Source organism: Mauremys mutica, chromosome 1 (genome assembly GCF_020497125.1).
Source record: "Mauremys mutica isolate MM-2020 ecotype Southern chromosome 1, ASM2049712v1, whole genome shotgun sequence".
Classification (NCBI taxonomy): domain Eukaryota; kingdom Metazoa; phylum Chordata; order Testudines; family Geoemydidae; genus Mauremys; species Mauremys mutica.
The window spans coordinates 195,787-220,251 of NC_059072.1; the positions used below are offsets into that span (position 1 = coordinate 195,787).

A 24,465-nucleotide genomic window follows, 5' to 3' on the forward strand; every position below is an offset into this window, starting at 1 on the left:
TTTGACTTTACTGAAACATTGTTTTGATTTTTATGCAAAATGAAATGTAATTAGAATTGACACATTCCAGCAGAATGTGTCAATTCAACTAATCATAGAATCATAGAATCAGCATTTCCTCATGGGAAAAAGTTCAGCAGGAAACTTTTCATCACATATCGTCCATGCACTCATCTGCCTGGGGAAGCCACGTGTCTCCTCGGGGGAATTTCTAAGAGGGGTTTCTGAATGCAGACAGGCCTGCAGTCGTACTGAAATATTCTGAAAAGCACAAGGTGCCACTGAGCTGAAAGAAATTTTCTTGGAGACACAGCTGCTTCCTTTAGCTGGAACCTGCCCAGCTGTGGGGTAATATCATGTCGGGATCTCAGTCCATTGACGTGTATGGGTGTGGTAAGGTGATCCTATGTGCCAGGCTCAAAGCTTGTCAATAGGTGCACATGCAGTAATGGTAACCCCTATGCCATGGGCAGGTCTTGCTCCATCCATGGGTGCGTGCGCAGTAATGGTGACCCCGTGCCAGGGGCAAGGCTTGGTCCATCCATGGATGTGTGCGCAGTAATGGTGACTCTGTGCCACGGGCGGGTCTTGGGCCATCCATGGGTGTATGCAGAGTAATGGTGATTCTGTGCCACGGGCAGGTCTTGGTCCAGCCACAGGTGTGTGCACAGTAATGGTGACCCCCATGCCATGGGCGGGTCTTGGTCCATCCACAGGTGCGTGTGCAGTAATGGTGACCCTGTGCCACGGGCAGGTCTTGCTCCATCCATGGGTGCGTGCAGAGTAATGGTGACCCTGTGCCACGGGCGGGTCTTGGGCCACCCATGGGTGTATGCAGAGTAATGGTGATTCTGTGCCACGGGCAGGTCTTGGTCCAGCCACAGGTGTGTGCACAGTAATGGTGACCCCCATGCCATGGGCGGGTCTTGGTCCATCCACAGGTGCGTGTGCAGAGTAATGGTGACCCTGTGCCACGGGCGGGTCTTGGGCCACCCATGGGTGTATGCAGAGTAATGGTGATTCTGTGCCAGGGAGTTTGCCTGTTGATGGAAGCGTGCATGGTAATGATGACTCCTGCACCTGAGGGATCTTGACCCATTGATGTGGGTGCGAGGTAATGGGGATCTCTGTGCTGGGTTTTTTGGCCAGTTCTAGGGGCAGGCGAGCAGGGCACCAGCTTCCAGGGCCACTGAAGTGCTTTGCCCTCTGCTGTTTTCAGCCCTGGCCAGTAAAACACCTGGTCCTATTCCAGTCTGCAGGCAGCAGAGGAGTGGTTCCCTGCACCCAGCACTGTTGTCCCCAGCAGCCATGTGGGCTCCTCTCATGGGGCTTGGGTTTGTTTTGCAGAATGACATCTCAGAGAGGGACCAGAGATGGGGAGCCAAAACCATTGAGGGCTCCGGACGGGCCGAGCACATCAAGTAAGTCTCCTCCTTTTAGCTGTTATCCAGGCTGTCTGCTAGCACCTAGATCAGCTCAGTCCAGGGACCCATTTGGTCCAGTCTCCAGAGCCAGGTGTGTCAGACGGGAGATTCCCAGGGGTGAGGAGGGGGGGTCCCAGATCATAGCCACATGCCTGTGCACAAACACCAACTTTCAAACCCTCCCAGGTGGTCCATAGCTAATTCTGGGTTCTTATTTTGGAGTGGCACTCATCCTTCCACCAGTCAGGCAGAGTAGGGGGAGAAAGGAAGGGGAAGGGGGGAAGGGCTCTCTACCTGGTTTCTCTGAGTACTTCTGATAGAACTTGCAGTATGGTTGGGGCATGGATGTTCTCTACCAGGTCCAAAGACCACTTGTCCACTGTAGCCCTCCCAGTCTACCAGGTTTTGAAGCCTTTCCCTAACTCACTGAAAGGTGAGGATTTGGTGAACCAAGCATGCCGCCTGTCTGCAGACCACTATTGGTGGTGGTGGCAGGTATGAGGGGCTTGGGTGTAGGTTCCCACTGTAGAGTGGTAGTCTAGTTTGGCAGATAGGTGGCTGAATTTTAAGGTTCTGGGCAGAGCGCCACACCTTGTCCCCCATGGACAGATGAGGGGCAGCCTAACGATCTTGGTCCATGTGGAGTTTGTAGGTTGCTTTGGAGGACTGAAAGGATTCCTTGAGCTCCTGGTACACTAGGTGGGAGGCTACACCCACAGTGGCTGGTACTGGGGAACTTATGGGTAAGTCTGGGCAGAAGTTGGGGTGAGAGACATAGTTCCCAAAGAATGGGCTATGTTGGATCGAGGCGTGGATTGCATTGTTATAGGAGAATTTGGTGTTGCACAGCAGGCAGAGGCAGTCATACTGGTGGTAATTCAGAAAACAGTGAAGATACTGCTCCAAGATTTGACTGACTCTCTGCTTGCCCATTACACTGTGTATGATGGGCGGATGAGGTAAGGGAGTCGATACTAAGGAGTCTGCGGAAATTTCTGCGAGAAACAGGAGATGAACTCGGGTCCACAGTCTGATACAATGCCTGTTGGTAAACCACGATAATGAAAGACATTTAGGAAGCTGTCTCCCATGCGGTAGAACAGTAAGCACGGGATGAAGTGTGCCATCTCTGTGAGGAGACTGACATCACCCAAGATTACTGAGTGTCATGGGAGCATGGCAGCTCTACAATGTGGTGCATTGATATAGTGGACCAAGGCTGTGGGGGCATGGGTAGAGGCTGGAGGAGACCTAAAGGTTTTGATCATGGGTTCTTAGTATGGGTGCAGAGGTTGCAGGACCTTATATAATCTTTGATGTAGGCCTGGCCACCAGAAGCTCCTTGAGACCAGATTCCAGGTCTTGAATTGGCCAAAATGGCCTATAAGCAGTGGATCATGGCATAGCTTCAATACGTGAAGCCTAGGTTTTCCCTTTGGAACATAAATATAATTCTTGCAATAGAGGAGGCCATTTTGTAAATGGAACTCAGAGTTGGGTTGGATAGGCACATCGTTCAGGGTCTGGTGGACCTGGGTTGCAAACAGGTCATTGAGAAGCAGGGAGCAGATGGAAGACAGCTGATTGCTGTCAATGATCTCATTGGCAAAGCTGGACACCTTGAACACAGTGACAACAGGCTCTTTGCCAATGCAAGATATTCATCTTGCCTTCCTGTTTCTCATCCCTGGACAATAGGTTACTACAAAATTGAAGTGAGCAAAGAAGAGGGACCAGTGGATCTGGCATTAGTTAAAATGTCTAGCAGTCCATAGATATTCCAGTTGTGGTCCATCAAGACTTGGACTGGGAATCAGCCCCTTCTAGGAGGCCGAGTCGCTCCTTAAAAGCTGCGTTGATAGTCAGTAACTCGTTGTGCCAAATATAGTATTTTTTTTCTACCAGTGTTAGCGTCTGAGAATAAAAAGCACAGGGGTGCAGTTGGTTGTGGGCCTGCATGTTGAGACAAACTTGCACCTTTGGCAAAATGGTTTAGTGAGTGTTATATTCCAAGGTGAAATCCAGACCAGTGAGGTGTTGTCCCCCCTGCCCTATACCTTTGGGTGCCTCTCAGTGACTTGCTGCTGTAGCTCCCCTCAGACCACTCACAAACAGCCTGCCAGCATGCAGGTCACACCATGAGTGTCTGTGTATTGCCACAGCCCTGGTCCAGCAACTCTGGCTTCCAGCAGACTTGTTTACTACTTGTAGGGTGAGCCCAACACACTCCCAGTCCCAGATTTTCTCCCCCCAAAACATGTGTCCTATACTGTCCATCCCTCTCCTGGACAGTGCAGATAGATTAGGTCTGTTGCCCTTTTAAGGGGATTAATATACAACAGTCTGCTACCCCCAATGGAGTTACCCACACAGTTCACAACACTGGATTAGTTTTGATTAAAGAATAAAACAAGTTTATTTAACTAAGAAATAGATTTTAAGTGAGTAAAAGTATAAGGCATTAAAGTCAGAAATGGTCACAAGAAAAATAAAGATAAAATGCTTCCTGGTACTTAGACTTAACAAACTAAACTTGGTTCAAGATAAAATTCTTACCACATGCTCCCAGCAACAGGACTGACCAAGTTTCAGGTGAGGATCTGCTCCCAAAGTCCAATGGCTGTTTCTGTGGTTTTCTTCAGTGAAAAAGTGAAAGAGATGGATAAGAAGAGAAATAACTTGGAGTGGTTTTGCCTCTCACTTTTATAGTTAAGTCATCTTTAGAAAATGCATTTTCCTGAGGGTTACACCTAGATAACATTTATCAAAGGCTGACTGAGCCTGCAAGGAGCAGGCCAACCAGTTCCCCTTTTATGGGAATGCCATTATCGGTGCAACCAGGCTAAAGAATCCTTTAATAAATTGCATGTAGAAATTGGCAAACCCCAGGAATCACTGCACCCAGTATATGTCCCTGGGTGCAGCCCAGTTGGATACTGCTATTACCTTACATGGGTCCATGGTGAATTCCTTAGGTGACATCATGTATTCCAAGAATTCCACTGTGTCCTTATTGAACTCCTATTGCTTGAACTTTGTGAGGAAGTGGTTATGGTAGACTCTCTCTAAGACAGTGCATATGAGATGATTGTGGAGGTCCTGAATTTTGGAGAAAACGTGTATGTAGGCCAGGAAAATGATGACAAATTGGTCCAGCGTGTCCCTAAAGATGTCATTTATGAAATGTTGGAAGGTCACCAAGGTGTTGCACAATCCAAATGACATGACCAACTACTTGAAATAGCCATATCTGGTCCAAAAGGTGGTCTTCCATTCATTTCCTTCCTAGATTTCTTCCAGGTTATATGCTTCATGGAGGTCCAATTTTGTGAAGACCTTAGCAGATCAGAGTCTTTGGAACAGCTTATGAATAAACAGTAAAAGGTACTGATTTTGAATTGTACTCTTGTTCAGAGCTTGGTATTCCATACAAGGCCAAAAGGGATCCCTCTTTCTTTGCCATGAAGAAGATTGGGGCCCCTGTGGGGGATGTGGAGGTACTCTTTCTACAGGTTCTTCTTGAGATACCTCCAGAATGCCTGTAGTTCTGGTTTGAAGAGGGAGTAAATGTGCCTGAAGGGAGCCTCTGCGCCCAACTGGAGGTCCAAAGGGCATTCACAGCTGTGATGGAGTAGAAAAGTGTTAGCTTTCTTTTTGTTGGCACAGTGTTGCTATTTAACAGGAATCTCTGGAGCGGTTGGGGTGGGGTAATGTGAGGGTTTCTGGGGTTACCTTTGAATCTTCTCTTCACATCTCGGAATTATTTGGAAGACCAAGTAAGCTGCAAAGGGTTGCTGGTCGTGGATCAGCTCTTGGGTAACAGGACTGTCAGCAAAATGGGGAGTCAAAATGTACCATGCCTGACCACCAGAGGATGTTCTGGTCATGGGTAATGAGCCAGGAATGCCAAGAACAACTGATGAAAGGAGTGTCCAGTCAATGGACTCCACTAAATCAGGGGGCTTCTTGTGCTGGGGGTGGGAGAACATGGTGTGGGTGGGTGAACTCTAGATCCATGACATTGCCTGAGGGTTAGTGTTAGGGTTAGGGTCAGTACCTCTAGATTAGTGTCAGGCATTACAGGGTGCTGAGCCAGACAGGGAGTTGGAGATGTGTTGGATGGTGATTGGCCATCACCAGGGTACAAGTGGACAAGCATTGGTGTAGATGTCTGGGAATGGCATCAACCCAGCCAGGAGGACAGGTTTTTTTTCCTTGGAATCATTTGGTCAGGCAGACATTGATCTTGATGCAAAGGTTGACAAAGACATCCAGGCCAGATGGGATTCCACCCCTACCAGTTCATTTCTAATATCATTGTTTAGGCTGACCCCAGATATGATATTATTGGTGTTAGGCTCTGATGGAGTCCTCCCTATGGGATAGGGGAGCAGGCAGATACCGGACACAGTGTTGGTATATAATATTCTAAATACTTTTACTGATTACAATATAAACCCCAATCACTCCATATTCATACCCCTTTCAAACTACACCAGAGTCCGAAGATTAGAACAAAGTCCCGATGGCCAGTCAAGGTCTGCTCCAATCATAAGGTGTGGGGAGCCCCACAATGCACACCTCTTCTTTATCAGGGCTCTGGATCAATGTCTGACTCCAAATTTCAGATATGTCAGGGAACTATTGATAGACCAGTCCATTGCATCATTAGCTCTTTGTCTCTTTGCTAAGCCTTTCACCTATAACTCCAGGAAAACAGTTCCCGGGGAGGCCATCATAATCCAAGACATTCCATTTCCTCCAATGAACATGACAAAGTTGTTTTGCACAGACAGTCCTTGAGCTCTCATAACCTAGAGCTAGTCTGCTGACTCTTCCTACTCATCAGGAGGTGCAGCCAAACAGGCAGCCTACTACAGACACCTGCATTCATTATGTTGCTCAGAGACTGGCTCTGCTGCAGGCCCTGATTCTGGACAGTCTCAGGTTTGGCCCATGTTAGTGACTACAGTCCAGCCTCAGGCTCATGGACCCATTCTGGGGCCCCGGACCCTGGTTCATGTCTATTGGCAGCTGGCCATGTCTGCTGAATGTCAGCAAGTAGGGGTTATGCTTTGTGGAGATGTTTGCCATGCTGTTATACACACAGGTCAGCTCTGGCAGGTAGGAAGGTCAGTCTCTCTGCTGTGTCTCTGACTGGGTCCTCGGCCCCGTTAGTGGCATCTGCTTGGCTCACTCACAGAGGCCATTGCCTTGTGGGTAGTGGGCTGTCATCCTTATGCCATATCAGGTCAGCCCAGGGGTCAATTTCCCCCAGTCTCCAGTGGCAAGTGGAACCCCAGTTATCTGAGCTGGAATCCCAGTGTATAAGGCAACACTGCTGAGCCCACTGCTTTGCAGGCTCCACTGGAGGCATAGGCTGCACTTGTTTGCAGTGGCTGCAGCGTCACTATCATAACGAAATAATTGATTGGCAAGTCACAATGACAAAGTGAGTTGCATGTGTGCTGTGCAAGCCCAGTCAGCTGGTCTATGGGGATGAGGCTGTGGCAAGTCTAAACTGGGATGCTAGCTAGTGGCCAGGGTTGAGGTCACCGGTACACAAGCCATAGACAGGAAAAACAGATTATTTGTGTTACAATGTCAGGGTTACTGCACCTTTGAGCCCTGCTGTAGTCTGCTCTAGGAATGCCCGTCACATCTCAGGCCTCAGCTGTCACGTCTCTGGTCAGAGATCCGCGTCCCTCTCCTTTCTGTCCGGGGCTTTAGGCTGCAGCCCCCTGCTCTTTACTGCCATTGTCCCCTGGTCTGACAAACATCCAGCCCCTGCTCTCTGGCTTCTGTCCAAGGACAATGACACGGTTTTTGTAAATAAGCAGACAGCTCTTCCTAAGCAAGTACATTGATTAAAGGACAAAGGTATGCAGAAAAAAACAATACAGGCATATACACACATGCTAAACCTACCAGAAGTCACCCAGCCACCCAATTGGGCCCTGGAAGGCCAAAGTCCTTCCAATACAGCAGCAAGAGTTTGGGACTCTCTTGGACAAAAGGTCCTGTCCATTTCCTAGCCCAGAAAAAAGGCACTGAGTCTGGTTAAGCTCAGCCTCTATATCCCAGAAATCTTTTCCTCCCAGCATCTTGGAAACTGGTAAAACCCATACATCCCCCTAGCCCCAGGTGGCCAAGCTTCCAAAGCAGGGTATTGGCGTGCCCAGCCTTGGGATTCTGTATTTATCACCCCCTAGTGATTTCAGATTCCACAGGAACACCCCGCCCCCATGAGCCAGGAACACATAAACACACATCATCTGTATTGGTTCAAAGGGCTATGAATAGTCTATGGCTCAAATCATCTGGCCCACCTCAATAGAAAGTCTTTCTTTTTTGAAGTTTTCATGCTTTCAACATAAGATATGCTCTGGTCCCCATGTCAGTCAATATCTGCCACACTTTGTAAGCAGCATTGTAGAAAGAAGTGATGGATTCGCAGACAGACACTGACTCTGGCAACTTTGGGTGCCGATTCAAAGAGAGCCTGTTGCGGGGGCTCTAAGCAAGGCAAGCGGTGCAGGGGAGAGAAGGTCACACAGAGGTGGTATTTCGCTAGAGCTCTATGTAAGGGAATGGCGATACTTCCTCCCCACCCCCAGCTCCAGCCCCAGAGCGAGCTCAGGCACCAGTCCGCCTCTGGTTGTTTCATTACCTCTAGGACAGGCTAGTGAGGGAGCTGGGAAGCGTCCTCCAGCCTATGGGACTGGGCACACAAGCAGGGCCTCCTCAGCTACTGTGAGCCCAGGAGATCAGCACCATTAGTTGTGAGTGACATCTCCCTGCGTAGATGGAGTTTGTGCCATGACTCCCACTCCTAGGAGGTAGCCCAGCTGCAGCGCTCTGTCTGGGAGGGGCAAGGGGGAACCACCAAGACGCCTGGGCCTTATGAATACAAGCAGCTTTAGGACTTTAGATGTGCAGAGTTCCTGGGGACAAGGCAGGTGTGACTCTGCAGTCCCTGGAGCTGCAGCTGCTCCCATCGCTGGCCTTTGGCATCTACCTAGAGTGAAAAGAGATGTGGCAGGTTAAATGGCTGAAAAATAGAATAGGGGCTTCTGCATTAATGTCCTGGTCCCACAAACCAGGGCTCAGTCTCCTGCCCCACACAGCCTCCCAAGGGTTCCTTGTACAGGGCTATGGGAGACCAGGGGAAGGTCACATATGCCTCAGCACCCGCTGCCAACAAGCCTGTTAGGTTCCCACAGACCTTGCATTTCATCTACTCTCAGCCCTCTTCCATCTCCACCCACATGAGAGTCTGAGCCAGATGGGATGGGCCCCTAAGGGAAGGGGAGGGAGCCCTTGAAAGCTAGAGGGGGGACCCTTTAGGGGTGGAGGAGGTGGTGTGTCTTGGGGGGTCGCAGCACATTTGGGAATGATTCTGGTCTTGGGAGCGTTGCACAAGGGGTACACTCCTGGCTGGGGATAGTGTGTGTGTGTTTGGGGGTGGGGGGGGCAGGGGAGTGGTGCATGGTTTGTGTGTGTGAGAGGGAGAGAGAGATTCTGGGGTACAAAAGGGGACTGATCCTGGCCTGAGGGTCACTACTAAGGCAAAACCATTTCCCTCAGACTGAGCTAACAGACACCAGTGCCTGCAGCTCTGATGGGATTTTTGGTTTCTGAGGAACAGTGAGGGGTAAGTAGGCTGTTGCCATGGTGATGTCTACCTACAGGAAGAGGAAGTGGTGACTGCATTCAGTGAACTGAAATCAGCCAAATAAGGGCTTCTGCAAATCAGCAGCAGTGAAACTGGGGGGAGGGGTATGGGGGCATGTTCTTTCACACCCATTCCTGTCGCCTACTCCGCTTGGGCCTTGCCATGAAGGATTCTGGGTGTTTCCTTTGAGCATGGCTCATGCTGTGACCTCTCGCTCCATGCTTAAGGAGCTGGGATTTGTGCACTGGCCCCAAGGCACCGTAGCTCTGTCCCAAATCCAGCAGCTCCTGAAATGCACTCTCTCATGGCCCAGGAAAAACCTACTCAGTATCCACCCTTCTGCAATCCAGGGCTGGACTCTGATTCCCCAGTTGGTGGAGGCCCTAATCCTGTGGCCTGTGAGGCTGTGGCTAGGCATGGAAATGGCATGCCAGCAGGGCCAGCTCCAGGCACCAGCCCAGCAAGCAGGTGCTTGGGGTGGCCAACGATGAGGGGCGGCACATCTGGGTCTTCGGTCTTTGGCGGTGGATCCCTCACTCCCTCTTGGAGCGAAGGACCTGCCGCTGAATTGCCACCAAAGACTGAAGCAGCTGCTGTAGTGCTGCAGATCGTGATCACGGCTTTTTTTTATTTTTTCTTTTTCCCTGCTTGGAGCGGCAAAAACCCTGGAGCCAGCCCTGCATGCCAGCCAATTACATGCCAGCTGCCATTTCCTGCCCAAAGCAGACCCATGGTCCTGCACAGAGGCCTGCAGGGAATGCACTGGCAGTGTCATGTTTTCTATGATGTTTTAGTGGTGGAGATGGCACTGCAAAGAGTGAAGTCTGCAGCCAGCCTGAAACAGTAACTCTAGAAGGTGAGAACTGTCATGTTCCTGTATGAGATGTGGACTGGCAACAGAGCTTGCTTATACATCCCAGATGTATTCATTATAGAATCATAGAACTGGAAAGGACCTCGAGAGGTCATCTAATCCAGTCCCCTGCACTCGTGGCAGGAGTAATTATCTAGACCAGGGGTGGCCAACCTGAGCCTGAGAATGAGCCAAAATTTACCAATGTACATTGCCAAAGAGCCACAGTAATATGTCAGCAGCGCCTCATCAGCTTCCCCCGCCCCGCTCCCACCACCTCCTACCCACCAGCAGCCCCACTGATCAAGGCCTCCTCCCTTAGAGTGACCAGATGAGAGGAACAAAATATTGAGACACATGGGAGGGGGGCGCCAGCAGAACAAGAAAAAAGGGAGTCCACCCGCCCTCCCCCGGCACATTGGAAAGTTGGCGCTTGTAGCTCCAGCCTCGGAGTCAGTGCATATACAAGGAGCCGGACATTAACAAATATGGCTTTGGAGTAGGGTGACCAGATGTCCCAATAAAATCGGGACAGTCCTGATATTCAACTGTTTGTCCTGTGTCCCAACGGATGTATTGTCGGGACGCCATTTGTCCCAATATTTGGCTTCGGCAGCACTCCGGCTTTTTTTTTTTTTTTGCTTCGGCAGCACCCTGACCCCAGATGTGTCCCAATATTTTGTTTTTGTCATCTGATCACCCTACTTCGGAGCCACAGGTTGTCCACCTCTGATCTAGACCAGGGCCGGCTCCAGAGCCCAGCGCGCCAAGCAGGCGCTTGGGGCGGCATTGTCGGGGCAGGGCGGCATTTGGCTCCGGCGGACCTTCCGCAGTCATGCCTGCGGGAGGTCCACCGGAGCCCGGGACGAGCGGACCTGCCGCAGGCATGACTGCGGAGGGTCCCCTCTTCCCGCGGCTCCGCTTGAGCTCCCGCAGGCATGACTGCGGCGGGCACGCTGGTCCCGCGGCTCGGACAGAGCTCCCGCAGGCATGCCTGCAGATGCTCCACCGGAGCCGCGAACCAGCGCACCCGCCGCAGACACTTCTGCCCCGGCCGTGGGACCGGGGAAGGGCGGCGAAGCGCGCCGCCCTGCTTGGGGCACCGTAATTGATAGAGCCGCCCCTGATCTAGACCATCTCTGACAGGTGTTTGTCTAACCTGCACTTAAAAAACTTCAATGATGGAGATTCCACAACCTCCCTAGGCAGTTTATTCCAGTGTTTAACCACCCTGACAGTTAGGAACTTTTTCCTAATATCCAACCTAAACATCCCTTGCTGCAGTTTAAGCCCATTGCTTCTTGTTCTGTCCTTAGAGGCTAAGGTGAACAATTTTTCTCCCTCCTCCTTGTAACAACCTTTTATGTACTTGAAAACTGCTATCATGTCCTCTCTCAGTCTTCTCTTTTCCAAACGAAACAAACCCAATTCTTTCAGCCTTCCTTCATAGGTCATGTTCTCAAGACCTTTAATCATTCTTGTTGCTCTTCTCTGGACCCTCTCCAATTTCTCCACATCTTTCTTGAAATGCGGTGCCCAGAACTGGACACAATACTCCAGTTGAGGCCTAATTAGAGTGGAGCAGAGCGGAAGAAATACTTCTCGTGTCTTGCTTATAACACTTCTGCTAATACAGCCCAGAATGATGTTTGTGGTTTTTGCAACAGAGTTCAGGGGTGAAAGTAATTTACAGGACTTACTGGTACTGCTGGAGTCCTGAGGGGGGCATGGCCTCAACCAGAAGGGGCGGGGCCTCTCAAGATTTAAAGGCCCTGGGGCACCAGCTGTGGCTGGGAGCCCCAGGGCCTTTAAATCAACCCGGGGCTCCCAGCTGCAAAGGTGGCTGGGAGCCCCCGGGGCTCACGGGCAAATTAAAAGGCCCCCCTTAAATCCCCACCGCAGCTCTAGCTTGGGTTTAAAGGTCTCAGGGCTCCTGTGGCTGCGGAGAGCCCAGAGCCCTTTAAATCCCGGCCCCAGCCCAGCCACCGGTGCTGCAGGCGGGATTTAAAGGGCTCAGAGCTCCCCCTACTGTGGGGAGCCCAGAACCCTTTTAATCCCAGTGGCGGAAGCCAGTGTGGTCTGGCACGGCGTATTGGCTCTTGCCATACTGGCTTACTTTCACCTCTGACAGAGTTACACTGTTGACTCATATTTAGCTTGTGGTCCACTATGAGCCCCCAGATCCCTTTCCACAGTACTCCTTCCTAGACAGTCATAAAATCTTTTAATGCTCTGCAGGCTGTGGGTCAGGTTCGTTTATTATTATTTATTATTGTTTTTGTAAGGTATTTTATACAAACACCTAGTGGCCAAACAGTAAAATACAATTTAGCATTCCATGACATCTCCCTCTTTAAGTTCTACATTCCTACCATTTACATTATTACATGGTCTTTGAAGTTCAGTACGGATCAATAAGTTAAGTGTGTCTAAATCACACTATTTTTCTAATTACACGACCTGAAGGCATAACAGCTTGGTCATCTGGCTGTCCATTAGTAGCAACGACTGACTGGTCGGTTTGGAAGCCTTGAGTCATCGTCTTCTGCACCTTCTATCTGGGGAACAAGCAGGGAGAACTAGAAGTCCTGGCACAGTCAAGGAATTATGATGTAATTGGAATAACAGAGACTTGGTGGGATAACTCACATGACTGGAGTACTGTCATGGATGGATATAAACTGTTCAGGAAGGATAGGTAGGGCAGAAAAGGTGGGGGAGTTGCGTTGTATGTAAGAGAGCAGTATGACTGCTCAGAGCTCCAGTATGAAACTGCAGAAAAACCTGAGAGTCTCTGGATTAAATTTAGAAGTATGAACAACAAGGGCAATGTCGTGGTGGGAGTCTGCTACAGACCACCAGACCAGGGGGATGAGGTGGACGAGGCTTTCTTCCAGCAACTAACAGAAGTTGCTAGATCACAGGCCCTGGTTCTCATGGATGACTTTAATCACCCCGATATCTGCTGGGAGAGCAATACAGCGGTGCACAGACAATCCAGGAAGTTTCTGGAAAGTGTAGGAGACAATTTCCTGGTGCAAGTGCTGGAGGAACCAACTAGGGGAAAAGCTCTTCTTGACCTGCTGCTCACAAACAGAGAAGAAAGAGTAAAGGAAGCAATAGTGGATGGGAACCTGGGAGGCAGTGACCATGAGATGGTCGAGTTCAGGATCCTGACACAAGGAAGAAAGGAGAGCAGTAGAACAGAGACCCTGGAATTCAGAAAAGCAGACTTCGACTCCCTCAGGGAACTGATGGACAAGGTCCCCTGGGAGAATAACATGACGGGGAAAGGAGTCGAGGAAAGCTGGCTGTATTTTAAAGAATCCTTATTGAGGTTGCAGGAACAAACCATCCCGATGTGTAGGAAGAAAAGTAAATATGGCAGGCGACCAGCTTGGCTTAACAGTGAAATCCTTGCTCATCTTAAACACAAGAAAACTGCTTACAAGAAGTGGAATATTGGACAAATAACCAGGGAGGAGTATAAAAGTACTGTTCAGGCATGCAGGAGTGAAATTAGGAAGGCCAAATCACACTTGGAGTTGCAGCTAGCCGGAGATGTTAGGAGTAACAAGAAGAGTTTTTTTCAGGTTTGTTAGCAACAAGAAGAAAGTCAAGGAAAGTGTGGGCCCCTTGCTGAATGAGGGAGGGAACCTAGTGACAGAGGATGTGGAGAAAGCTAGTGTACTCAATGCTTTTTTTTGCCTCTGTCTTCACAGACAAGGTCAGCTCCCAGACAGCTGCACTCTGCAGCACGGTATGGGGAGGAGGTGACCAGCTCTCTGTGGAGAAAGATGTAGTTCGGGACTATTTAGAAAAGCTGGATGAGCACAAGTCCATGGGGCCGGATGCACTGCATCCGAGGGTGCTAAAGGAGTTGGCCAATGAGATTGCAGAGCCATTGGCCATTATCTTTGAAAAATCATGGCGATCGGGGGAGGTCCCGGATGACTGGAAAAAAGCTAATGTAGTGCCCATCTTTAAAAAAGGGAAGAAGGAAGATCCAGGGAACTACAGGCCAGTCAGTCTCACCTCAGTCCCTGGAAAAATCATGGAACAGGTCCTCAAGGAATCAATTCTGAACCACTTAAAGGAGGGGAAAGTGATCAGGAACAGTCAGCATGGATTCACCAAGGGCAAATCATGCCTGACTAACCTAATTGCCTTCTATGATGAGATAACCAGCTCTGTGGATGAGGGGAAAGCAGTGGATGTGCTATTTCTGGACTTTAGCAAAGCTTTTGATACAGTCTCCCACAGTATTCTTGCCAGCAAGTTAAAGAAGTATGGGCTGGATGAATGGACGGTAAGGTGGATAGAAAACTGGCTAGATGGTCAGGCTCAATGGGTAGTGATCAATGGTTCCATGTCTAGTTGGCAGCCGGTATCAAGTGGAGTGCCCCAAGGGTCGGTGCTGGGACCGGTTTTGTTTAATATCTTCATTAACGATCTGGAGGATGGTGTGGACTGCACCCTTAGCAAGTTTGCAGATGACACTAAACTGGGAGGAGTGGTTGATACGCTGGAGGGTAGGGATAGGATACAGAGGGACCTAGACAAATTAGAGGATTGGGCCAAAAGAAATATGATGAGGTTCAACAAGGACAAATGCAGAGTCCTGCACTTAGGACGGAAGAATCCCATGCACTGCTACAGACTAGGGACCGAATGGCTGGGCAGCAGTTCTGCAAAAAAGGACCAAGAGGTTACGGTGGACAAAAAGCTGAATATGAGTCAACCGTGTGCCCTTGTTGCCAAGAAGGCTAATGGCATTTTGGGTTGTATAAGTAGGGGCATTTCCAGCAGATCGAGGGATGTGATCATTCCCCTCTATTCAGCACTGGTGAGGCCTCATTTGGAGTACTGTGTCCAGTTTTGGGCCCCACACTACAAGAAGGATGTGGATAAATTGGAGAGAGTCCAGCGGAGGGCAACAAAAATGATTAGGGGGCTGGAGCACATGACTTATGAGGAGAGGCTGAGGGAACTGGGATTGTTTAGCCTGCAGAAGAGAAGAATGAGGCGGGATTTGATAGCTGCTTTCAACTACCTGAAAGGGGGTTCCAAAGAGGATGGATCTAGTCTGTTCTCAGTGGTAGAAGATGACAGAACAAGGAGTAATGGTCTCAAGTTGCAGAGGGAGAGGTTTAGGTTGGACATTAGGAAAAACTTTTTCACTAGTAGGGTGGTGAAGCACTGGAATGGGTTACCTAGGGAGGTGGTGGAATCTCCTTCCTTAGAGGTTTTTAAGGTCAGGCTTGACAAAGCCCTGGCTGGGATGATTTAGTTGGGTTTGGTCCTGCTTTGAGCAGGGGGTTGGACTAGATGACCTCCTGAGGTCCCTTCCAACCCTGAGATTCTATGATTCTATGATTCTATCTGTAGAGTTTCCCCTATTGATTGCTGTTGCTGAAGAAGAAACTGTATATGTCAACAGTCCATCTTGATCACATATGATCTGAGTGTGGAATTCTTTTTTTGTTGTTTTTATACAACGATATCTGGACTTGTCCATTCATTTTTTCCATCCAATTTGACTTGGACACAGTCACCAGTTTCTAGGCCTGGTAGTTCTCTGAGTGACATCTGCTGTAAAAGTGTTCATAAGATTTTTTAGGTTTTTATTCAATTTGGTCGCTCTCTTCATGTCTGGCCATTTTGGAAATAGGTTCTTTTCAAAACTTGGTCCTAATTGTCTTCCCATCAGGAGTTGTGCTGGACTACATTGAGTAGCTGCTATTGGTGTTAGTCTGTACCTCAGAAGGGCAAAGAATGGATCTTCCTGCTGTAGGATTTCTTGGCTGTCTGTACAGCTCTCTGTCTCTCCATTTACTTGGCGGTAACATGGGCTGCTAGTAATATGATCAAAATTATATTTTGTTTAGAATGACTTAAATTCTGCTTCAGTGAATTGTGGTCCATTGTCTGTCACTAGCTGTTCTAGAATGCCGAAGTGAGCAAACGGGCACCAGTTTCTCAATAAAACTATGACATGATATGTCTGTCAAGTACGTTACTTTTATACACTTGGAAAAATAGTCCATGACGACAAGGTCATGATGTCCTCTGAATATGCATAAATCTGCAGCTACTTCTTCCAAGGTCTATTTGGTAGGGGTGTTGTTACTAAAGGTTCTTTGTGTTGTGATGGTCCATTAGTTCTGCAAGGTTCACATGCAGACACTTTATATCCTTTCTGATGCCTGGCCACCACACTTACTGGTTGGCCCATTCATGGCATTTAGTTAATCAATGATTCCCTTCATGGATGAGGTTTAGGATTTCTCTTCTCATTTCGTTTGTAATTATGATGTAATTGCCTTTAACAATGAGTGCATTTGACTCACTTAGTTATCCATGCACTGCAAAGTACTGTCTTGTCACTTCGTTAGTGTGGTTTAGGTTTAGATACTTGGGCCAGCCACCCCAATGTAACTTAGAACTTCCTGAAGTTGTGTGGCTATTGTAATTGCTTTTTTGGAGCTGGAGTCGTCTCTTTTCTGACACTGGTCTGTATGTGTCCACAGCATCCACATACACCTTTACATCAGCTCTGAGCTCACGGGTAGCTGAGTGTGATGCTGGGCTCCATAATGGAATGTCTGCTAGTCCCAGATTGTTCCCAGGAACATATTTAGTAATTGGGTTAAATTAGGGTGACCAGACAGCAAATGTGAAAAATCAGAGGACGGGGTGGGGGGTAATAGAAGCCTATATAAGAAAAAGACCCCCAAATCGGAACTATCCCTATAAAATCGGGACATCTGGTCACCCTAGGTTAAATCGCATTAATCTTAGCAATAGACACTGACATCTCAGCTGTGCTTGATCCAGGTCTTTTTCATTGCTGAGAATTACAAGTGGTTTGTGGTCTGTTATCAGCATAAATGAATCTAGTCCACACAGATATCTGTTAAAGTTCTAACATGCTCGTACACTTGGCAGGCACGCCTTGCCAATCTGTGCATATCATTTTTCTGCTTCTATGAGTGCGCAAGAGCAAAATGTATCTGGCTTCCACTCTGAGCGCTGTTGTTGCAACAATACAGCACGTAAGCCGTAGCTGCTTGTATCCTCACTGACCATTGTGGGTTTGTTCACATTGTAGTACTTGAGAACTGGAGCGGTGGAGATCATTTGAAGGCAATTTTTTTATTTGCCCCCCCATAATCAAAAGGTGTTGGATTTTAATAATACATTCAATGGTTTTGTCACTGTAGAAAGGTCCTGAAAGTATCGACCAAGGTCATATGCCATCCCCAGTATGCATCTCAGTTATGGTACATTAATTGGTGCATTCAATTCGCGAATGGCTTTTACTTTCTCAGGGCTAGGACAGATCCCACCTTTGTTTATTGTCTATCTCCAAAACTCAATTTGGGGTAGGCAGGAAACACATTTTTCCTTGTTTTGCTTCCATCTAGACTAACCAGTTAGGCTTAGGGTGAGTGTTTTGTTGTGTTCTTCCATTGAAGATCCATATATCAGAATATCATCCATGAAACTACAACTCCATTTGTGTTCATTAACAGTTCTGCCATCAGTCTTCAGAAAATTAAAGGTGCACTGGTAATCCCAAAGGGTAATCTTCAAAAGCAAAATCTCTTAAAGGGTCTGATAAATGTAGTCAGTTTAGCACTTTCTTTGGATAAAGGAATCCGCTGGAATCTCGAGGCATCCAGCTTGCAGAATACTGTAGCTCTTTTCACTCTGGGAAGGAAGTCACCCAGTGCTGAGAGGATATATTGTTCTCTCACAGCTGCTTCACTGAGGCTTTTAAGATCCACACATATTTGTATTTTTCCATTTTGCTTTATAAATGGTACCATTGGGGCACACCATGCTGTTGGCTCAGAGATTTTCTTGATTATGCCAATCCATTCCATTCTGTTTAACTCAATTTCCACTTCATGTAGTAAGGGGATAGGAATCCTGTGAGGTGTATGTACACTATATGGTTCAGCATTGTCTCTTAAAGTGATTTGTATTGGATCTCCTTAAAGTCCAATATGACCCAATATTCCGTCAATTTCTTCCACATTTCTCACTAGGCCCATCATGGCTGCCACGCTGCAGCTGAGAAGGCTGATGGTCAGTGGTCCTTTAATCACATACACCCTGAATGCAAAGCTGTTGTCTTTGAAAGTTGTTTCTGTGGTGAATTGGCCCAAGTTCAGAATACCTCCAGGGCTAGTCAGAGTGACTTCAGCTCTGGGAGGGGTTGAAGGTGACTTGTCAGTCCCTTCTGAGATGACTGTGACATCAGCTCCTAAAGTCAATAGTCTTGCCATGAATATTCAATTTTACTGTCCAAACTGGTTCTGTGTCAGATCCAAGAAAGAATGGGCTTGATTGTCTGTAGTATGAACCAGCTCCCTGACTTCCTTAGTGCAGGATATAGCCTGCATTTATTACACCATGTGCCTCTGGCTGGACATGGATCAGCTCTTGGGATATGATTTTTTCCACACCTTGTGCATGTAGGCTGGAATTTGTCCCTCTTAGCGTGGGAATTCTCTCTCCTTGCCGCAGAGGTTTTATGATAATGACTTTTAACCTTCGCTCTATGTATAGCTATTGCTAGGATTAAATCTCTCTTCGGTTGTAGCTGCTGTGAAAGGTTTTATCTGTTATCCCCATAACCAACCTGTTTCTGATATTTTCATATTTTGCATTCCCCAAAATCATAGTTTTCAGCTAATTTATGCAGAGCTCTTATAAAACATTCTACATTTTCCCCTGGTTCTTGAATTCTCTGGTGAAAACTTGCTCTTTCATAAAACACATTTCTCTGAGGTATAAAGTATGCTTGAAACATAGCCAGAACCCTTTAATAGTCATCCTTGTGACTGTCCTCAGTCAAGTCAGAGGATTTAAAGATATGCTCTACTTGTTTCCCCAGAGCATAAATTAAAGAAGATAACCTGTGTATCCCCAGTTTCCTTGTGAAGCTTAGTAGCAAAGCAAAATCTTGTAAAATCTTGTTTCTAGTCTGTCCATTCTGAAGGTTTGTCAAAGCTGAAGTTCTCCAGGTTATTGAAGATGGGCATGTTGATGAGATCCTGAATTCTTTGTTGCTTTGGTCCTTCTGTTTTTGTTCGTAGTTTACTCCTGACACCATGTCATGTCCCTGTGCTAAATATGGACTGGTCACAGAGCTAATTTATACACCACAGCTCTGTTCAGCATAAAATCCTTTAATGCTCTACCTGGTATGGTTGAGGGTCATTTAAATAAGGCGTTTTATGCATAGTGCCACCTAGTGGCTGACCAGTATAATATAGTTTAGCATTCCATTACAAGAACTGCCCCAGTCTTACCAATGGGGTGTTAACTGTGAAACTACTTCCCTGCTGCTGATCACGGCAACAGAGTGACCAGTGAATGTGCTTACCTCACTTCCCAAAACGTCTCCTGCTCCTCCCTGGTTCCAATCCCCACTTCCCTCATAACTGGCTGCACCAACCACCAGCTTCCCCAATGACTTCTTCAGCACTGCCCTGCACTGTCAGTGCAAAAATCTGCCACATGTAGAAAATGGAATATGTAGGGAAAGTGTAAATAATGTAATAGTGCACAAGAGGAAGGAGGCACCATGCTGAATGGACTGTTCATTTTCACATCCAAATCTCCAGAGCTTCATTACACGAGGTTGCTGCGCTGAGGCCGCAGAGTTCATATCTGCCTCACTGGGGAGCACCTGAGCCTTGGCCACATGATGCGGCCCCTGGCTGTGAAGTGCCCTGATGGGTCTAAAGAGGCAATGCCATAGGCCTGGTCTGTGTTTCATTTGCAAAGAGTGAGGCTGGATGCAGATTATGTTGAACAATTGGATTTATTAAACCCTGTGGCTGAGTTGCTTCCAGCCTAACTCCTCACATTCCCTGTTCCACTGGTGTCCTGTTAATAACAATCCCTAGATTCCACAGATCATGATACAGTTTGCACTGCAGCATGCTCCAGTCTGTAATGGAGTGTAACGACTGTTGGGTTGGGCCAAGTCTGAGGGGTTTTGTAGTGATTTGCCCTGATCCTCTATTTCTTCCCAGCATCCATCAGCTGAGGAGCAAGGTGTCTGAGGAACATGAAGTCATCAAGAAGAAGGAGCTGGAGACCGGGCCCAAGGCCTCTTATGGATACGGAGGCAAATTTGGAACAGAGCAGGACCGAATGGATAAGGTAAAAGCTGCTGTGTCTTGTCTGTACTCTCCAGAGAGTTTCCTGTCCCAGCAGTGGAGGGGTGGGTCTGTCTGAGTGACTGTTCCACAGCAGGGAAAGAGCAGGAACAGAGACTTACAAATGTTAGAAGTGGAATAGGTCTGTGCAGTCCCACCCATCTCCCTCCCCAGGGACCAGAGCAGGATTATTCCTAATAAACTGTTAGACCAGACAAAGCTCTACTAACTTTAAATGTCCCACATGATTGGATGCCCAACCTTTCTCCTGATGGGATGATTCCCAGCCAAATCCATCTTCCTGACAGGGAATATTTCCTGATTAATTATCATAATCATCCCCTTTCTAAAATCTGTCCGATTCCTCCTAGTTACATGCCCTTAAGAATCCCAGAATTGAACACGCTGATGCAGGTGGGCTCACGGCACAGCGGCATAGAGAGAGTTCGTTCATAGATCCAGAGAGTTTAAGGACAGAAATGACCATTAGATCATCTAGTCTGATCTGTATAGCACAGGCCATTAAATTTTACTGTTACCTCTGTATTGAGCCCCATAACTTGTGTTTGGCTAAAGCACTTCTTCAAGAAAAAAGAACAGTAGTACTTGTGGCACCTTAGAGCCTAACAAATTTATTTGAGCTTTTGTGGGCTACAGACCACTTCATCAGATGCATAGAATGGAACATATAGTGAGGAGAGATATATATACACATACAGATAACATGAAAAGGTGGGAGTTGTCCTACCAACTCTAAGAGGCTAATTAATTAAGAGAAAAAACTTTTGTAGTGATAATCAAGATAGCCCATTACAGATAGTTTGACAAGAGGTGTGAGAATACTTAACATGGGGAAACAGATTCAATGTGTGTAATGGCTCAGCCATTCCCAGTCTCTATTCAAGCCTAAATTGATAGTGTCTAATTTGCATATTAATTCAAGTTCAGCAGTTTCTCATTGGAGTCTGTTTTGAAGCTTTTCTGTTGCAAAATTGCCACCTTTAGGTCTGTTACTGAGTGGCCAGAGAGGTTGAAGTGTTCTCCTACTGGTTTTTTAATGTTATGATTCCTGATGTCAGATTTGTGTCCATTTATTCTTTTGCGTAGAGACTGTCCGGTTTGGCCAATGTACATGGCAGAGGGGCATTGCTGGCACATGATGGCATATATCACATTGGTAGATGTGCAGGTGAATGAGCCCCTGATGGCATGGCTGATGTGATTAGGTCCTATGATGATGTCACTTGAATAGATATGTGGACAGAGTTGGCATTGGGCTTTGTTGAAAGGATAGGTTCCTGGGTTAGTGTTTTTGTTGCATGGTGTGTGGTTGCTGGTGAGTATTTGCTTCAGGTTGGGGGACAGTCTGTAAGCATGGACAGATCTGTCTCCCAAGATCTGTGAGAGTGAGGGATCATCTTTCAAGATAGTTTGTAGATCTTTGATGATGCGCTGGAGAGGTTTTAGTTGGGGGCTGAAGGTGATGGCTAATGGCATTCTGTTGTTTTCTTTGTTGAGCCTGTCCTGTAGTAGGTGACTTCTGGGTACTCTTCTGGCTCTGTCAATCTGTTTTTTCACTTCAGCAGGTGGGTATTGTAGTTGTAGGAATGCTTGATAGAGATCTTGTAGGTGTTTGTCCCTGTCTGAGGGATTGGAGCAAATGTGGTTGTATCTTAGAGTTTGGCTGTAGACAATGGATCGTATGATGTGGTCTGGATGAAAGCTGGAGGCATGTAGGTAAGTATAGCGGTCAGTAGGTTTCTGGTATAGGATGGTGTTTATGTGACCATCGCTTATTAGCACAGCAGAGTCCAGGAAATGGACCGCTTGTGTAGATTGGTCTTGGCTGAGGTTGATGGTGGGATGGAAATTATTGAAATCATGGTGGAATTCCTCAAGAGCTTCTTTTCCATGGGTCCAGATGATGAAGATGTCATCAATGTAGCGTAAGTAGAGTAGGGGCATTAGAGGATGAGAGCTGAGGAAGCGTTGTTCTAAGTCAGTCATAAAGATGTTGGCATACTGTGGGGCCATGCGGGTACCCATAGCAGTGCCGCTGACTTGAAGGTATATATTGTCCCCAAATGTGCAATCATTGTGGGTGAGGACAAAGTCACAAAGTTCAGCCACCGGGTTTGCCGTGACATTATCAGGGATACTGTTCCTGATGGCTTGTAGTCCATCTTTGTGTAGAATGTTGATGTAGAGGGCTTCTACATCCATAGTGCCCAGGATGGTGTTTTCTGGAAGATCACCGATGGATTGTAGTTTCCTCAGTAAGTCAGTGGTGTCTCGAAGGTAGCTGGGAGTGCTGGTAGCGTAGGGCCAGAGGAGAGAGTCTACATAGCCAGACAATCTTGCTGTTAGGGTGCCAATGCCTGAGATGATGGGGCATCCAGGATTTCCAGGTTTATGGATCTTGGGTAGCAAATAGAATATCCCTGGTCGGGGTTCTAGGCATGTGTCTGTACAGATCTGTTCCTGTGCTTTGTCAGGGAGTGTTTTTGAGCAGATGGTGTAGTTCTCTTGTCAAACTGTTTGTAATGGGCTATCTTGATTATCACTACAAAAGTTTTTTCTCTTAATTAATTAGCCTCTTAGAGTTGGTAGGACAATTCCCACCTTTTCATGTTCTCTGTATGTGTATATATATCTCTCCTCACTATATGTTCCATTCTATGCATCTGATGAAGTGGGATGTAGCCCACGAAAGCTTATACTCAAATAAATTTGTTAGGCTCTAAGGTGCCACAAGTACTCCTATTCTTTTTGCAGATACAGACAAACACGGCTGCTACTCTGAAACTCTTCAAGAAAGGCAACCAGTTTTGATTTGAAAACATCAAGAGATGGAGAAATCCTTGGTAGTTTATTCCAGTGCTTAATCTTGCTCTCTGATAATTTATGCTTTATTTCTCATTTACACTTGTCTGGCTTCAGCTTCCAGTCACTTGTTCTTGTTCTGCATTTCTCTGCTAGGTTAAAAAGCCCTTTAGTGCCTGGGGTTTTCTCCCTGTGAAGGTACTTATACACCGTTATCAAGTCTTGATCTTTTGGATAAGCCAGAAAGATTGGGCTCTTTAATCATAGAATCATAGAATATCAGAGTTGGAAGGGACCTCAGGAGGTCATCTAGTCCAATCCCCAACTAAATCATCCCAGCCAGGGCTTTGTCAAGCCTGACCTTAAAAACCTCTAAGGAAGGAGATTCCACCACCTCCCTAGGTAACCCATTCCAGTGCATCACCACCCTCCTAGTGAAAAAGTTTTTCCTAATATCCAACCTAAACCTCCCCCACTGCAACTTGAGACCATTGCTTCTTGTTCTGTCATCTGCTACCACTGAGAACAGTCTAGATCCATCCTCTTTGGAACCCCCTTCAGGTAGTTGAAAGCAGCTATCAAATCCCCTCCCCCAGTCTTTAAGGTTCTGACTGTAGCGCATTCTCCAATGCTTGAATAATTTTTGTAGCTCTTTTTCTGTCCCTCCAATCAGTTTCCTCCTCACCGTTGGAAAATTAGCTCTTTTGAAGCATCAAGTGTATGTACTGCTGGGTGGGACTGTCCTCTGTTTGCCCATATCGAATGTCATCAGATCATGAGCGCTATGTGGGAATGGCTCCAGGGATGCTGCCCTAGAGCTCAGCCAAGTGTCTCTCAGAGCTGAGCCTGGGCTCAGGCAGGGATGTTAGTCAGTGGGACTAAATGACAGTGCAGTATATTCTGTTTGTGCCTCTGCCCATGTGTCTGTCCTGACCGCTAGAGCAGAATGAAGTTGTGATTGACTCTGTCTGTGCGTCTGTCCTCTCCGTTGGAGAGGAACAGTGGTGGTGCCTGACACTGTTCTTTTTGGTTTCCTAGAGTGCACTGGGCCATGAGTACGTAGCTGATGTTGAGAAGCATTCATCTCAGACAGATGCAGCTAAAGGCTTTGGGGGGAAATATGGAGTCCAGAGGGACCGAGCTGACAAGGTAGGTGGCCACAGTGGTACAGGTTAGAGCCCTGCAGTGGGACAGGAATCCCACGAGTCCCACAGGACCCGCTGCCATAATCGCAGGAGTGGGTAAAATGTATTTTGTTGCAGGCCGGATTGGGTGGGCAAAAATCCAACTGCAGTAATTTGTGGGAAAACGCTAAATCTCTCATCAGTTTGTCATAAATAGAATTTCAGCGATGGAAAGGAAGTTTTTCTTTAAATAAAGAAACAGTGCAGGAGCGAGTGGGAGTGGGTGTTGTGGGGCAGATCGAGAAAGGGATTAAAAGAATAGTCCAGCGCAGGGCTCTGGTACAAGGCACAGTGAGAACACGCAGCCGGGTGCCCTGCTCTTGCCGCA

At 47.4% G+C, this 24,465-nt stretch overlaps 1 protein-coding gene across 3 annotated transcripts in view; it reads left to right on the forward strand.

Annotated features, from left to right (window-relative positions):
• HCLS1 (hematopoietic cell-specific Lyn substrate 1) overlaps nucleotides 1-24,465 on the forward strand; it is a 64,209-nt gene that overhangs the window by 13,636 nt on the left and 26,108 nt on the right. For 2 of the 3 annotated variants that reach the window (XM_045002207.1, XM_045002208.1), the window contains exons 3-5: nucleotides 1,348-1,421; nucleotides 20,005-20,134; nucleotides 23,992-24,102. In XM_045002207.1, coding sequence (XP_044858142.1) covers nucleotides 1,348-1,421; nucleotides 20,005-20,134; nucleotides 23,992-24,102 — 315 coding nt within the window. Of the gene's footprint in view, nucleotides 1-1,347; nucleotides 1,422-9,886; nucleotides 9,956-20,004; nucleotides 20,135-23,991; nucleotides 24,103-24,465 lie in introns of those variants that run through there. The other variant, XM_045002209.1, reaches the window with a different exon arrangement.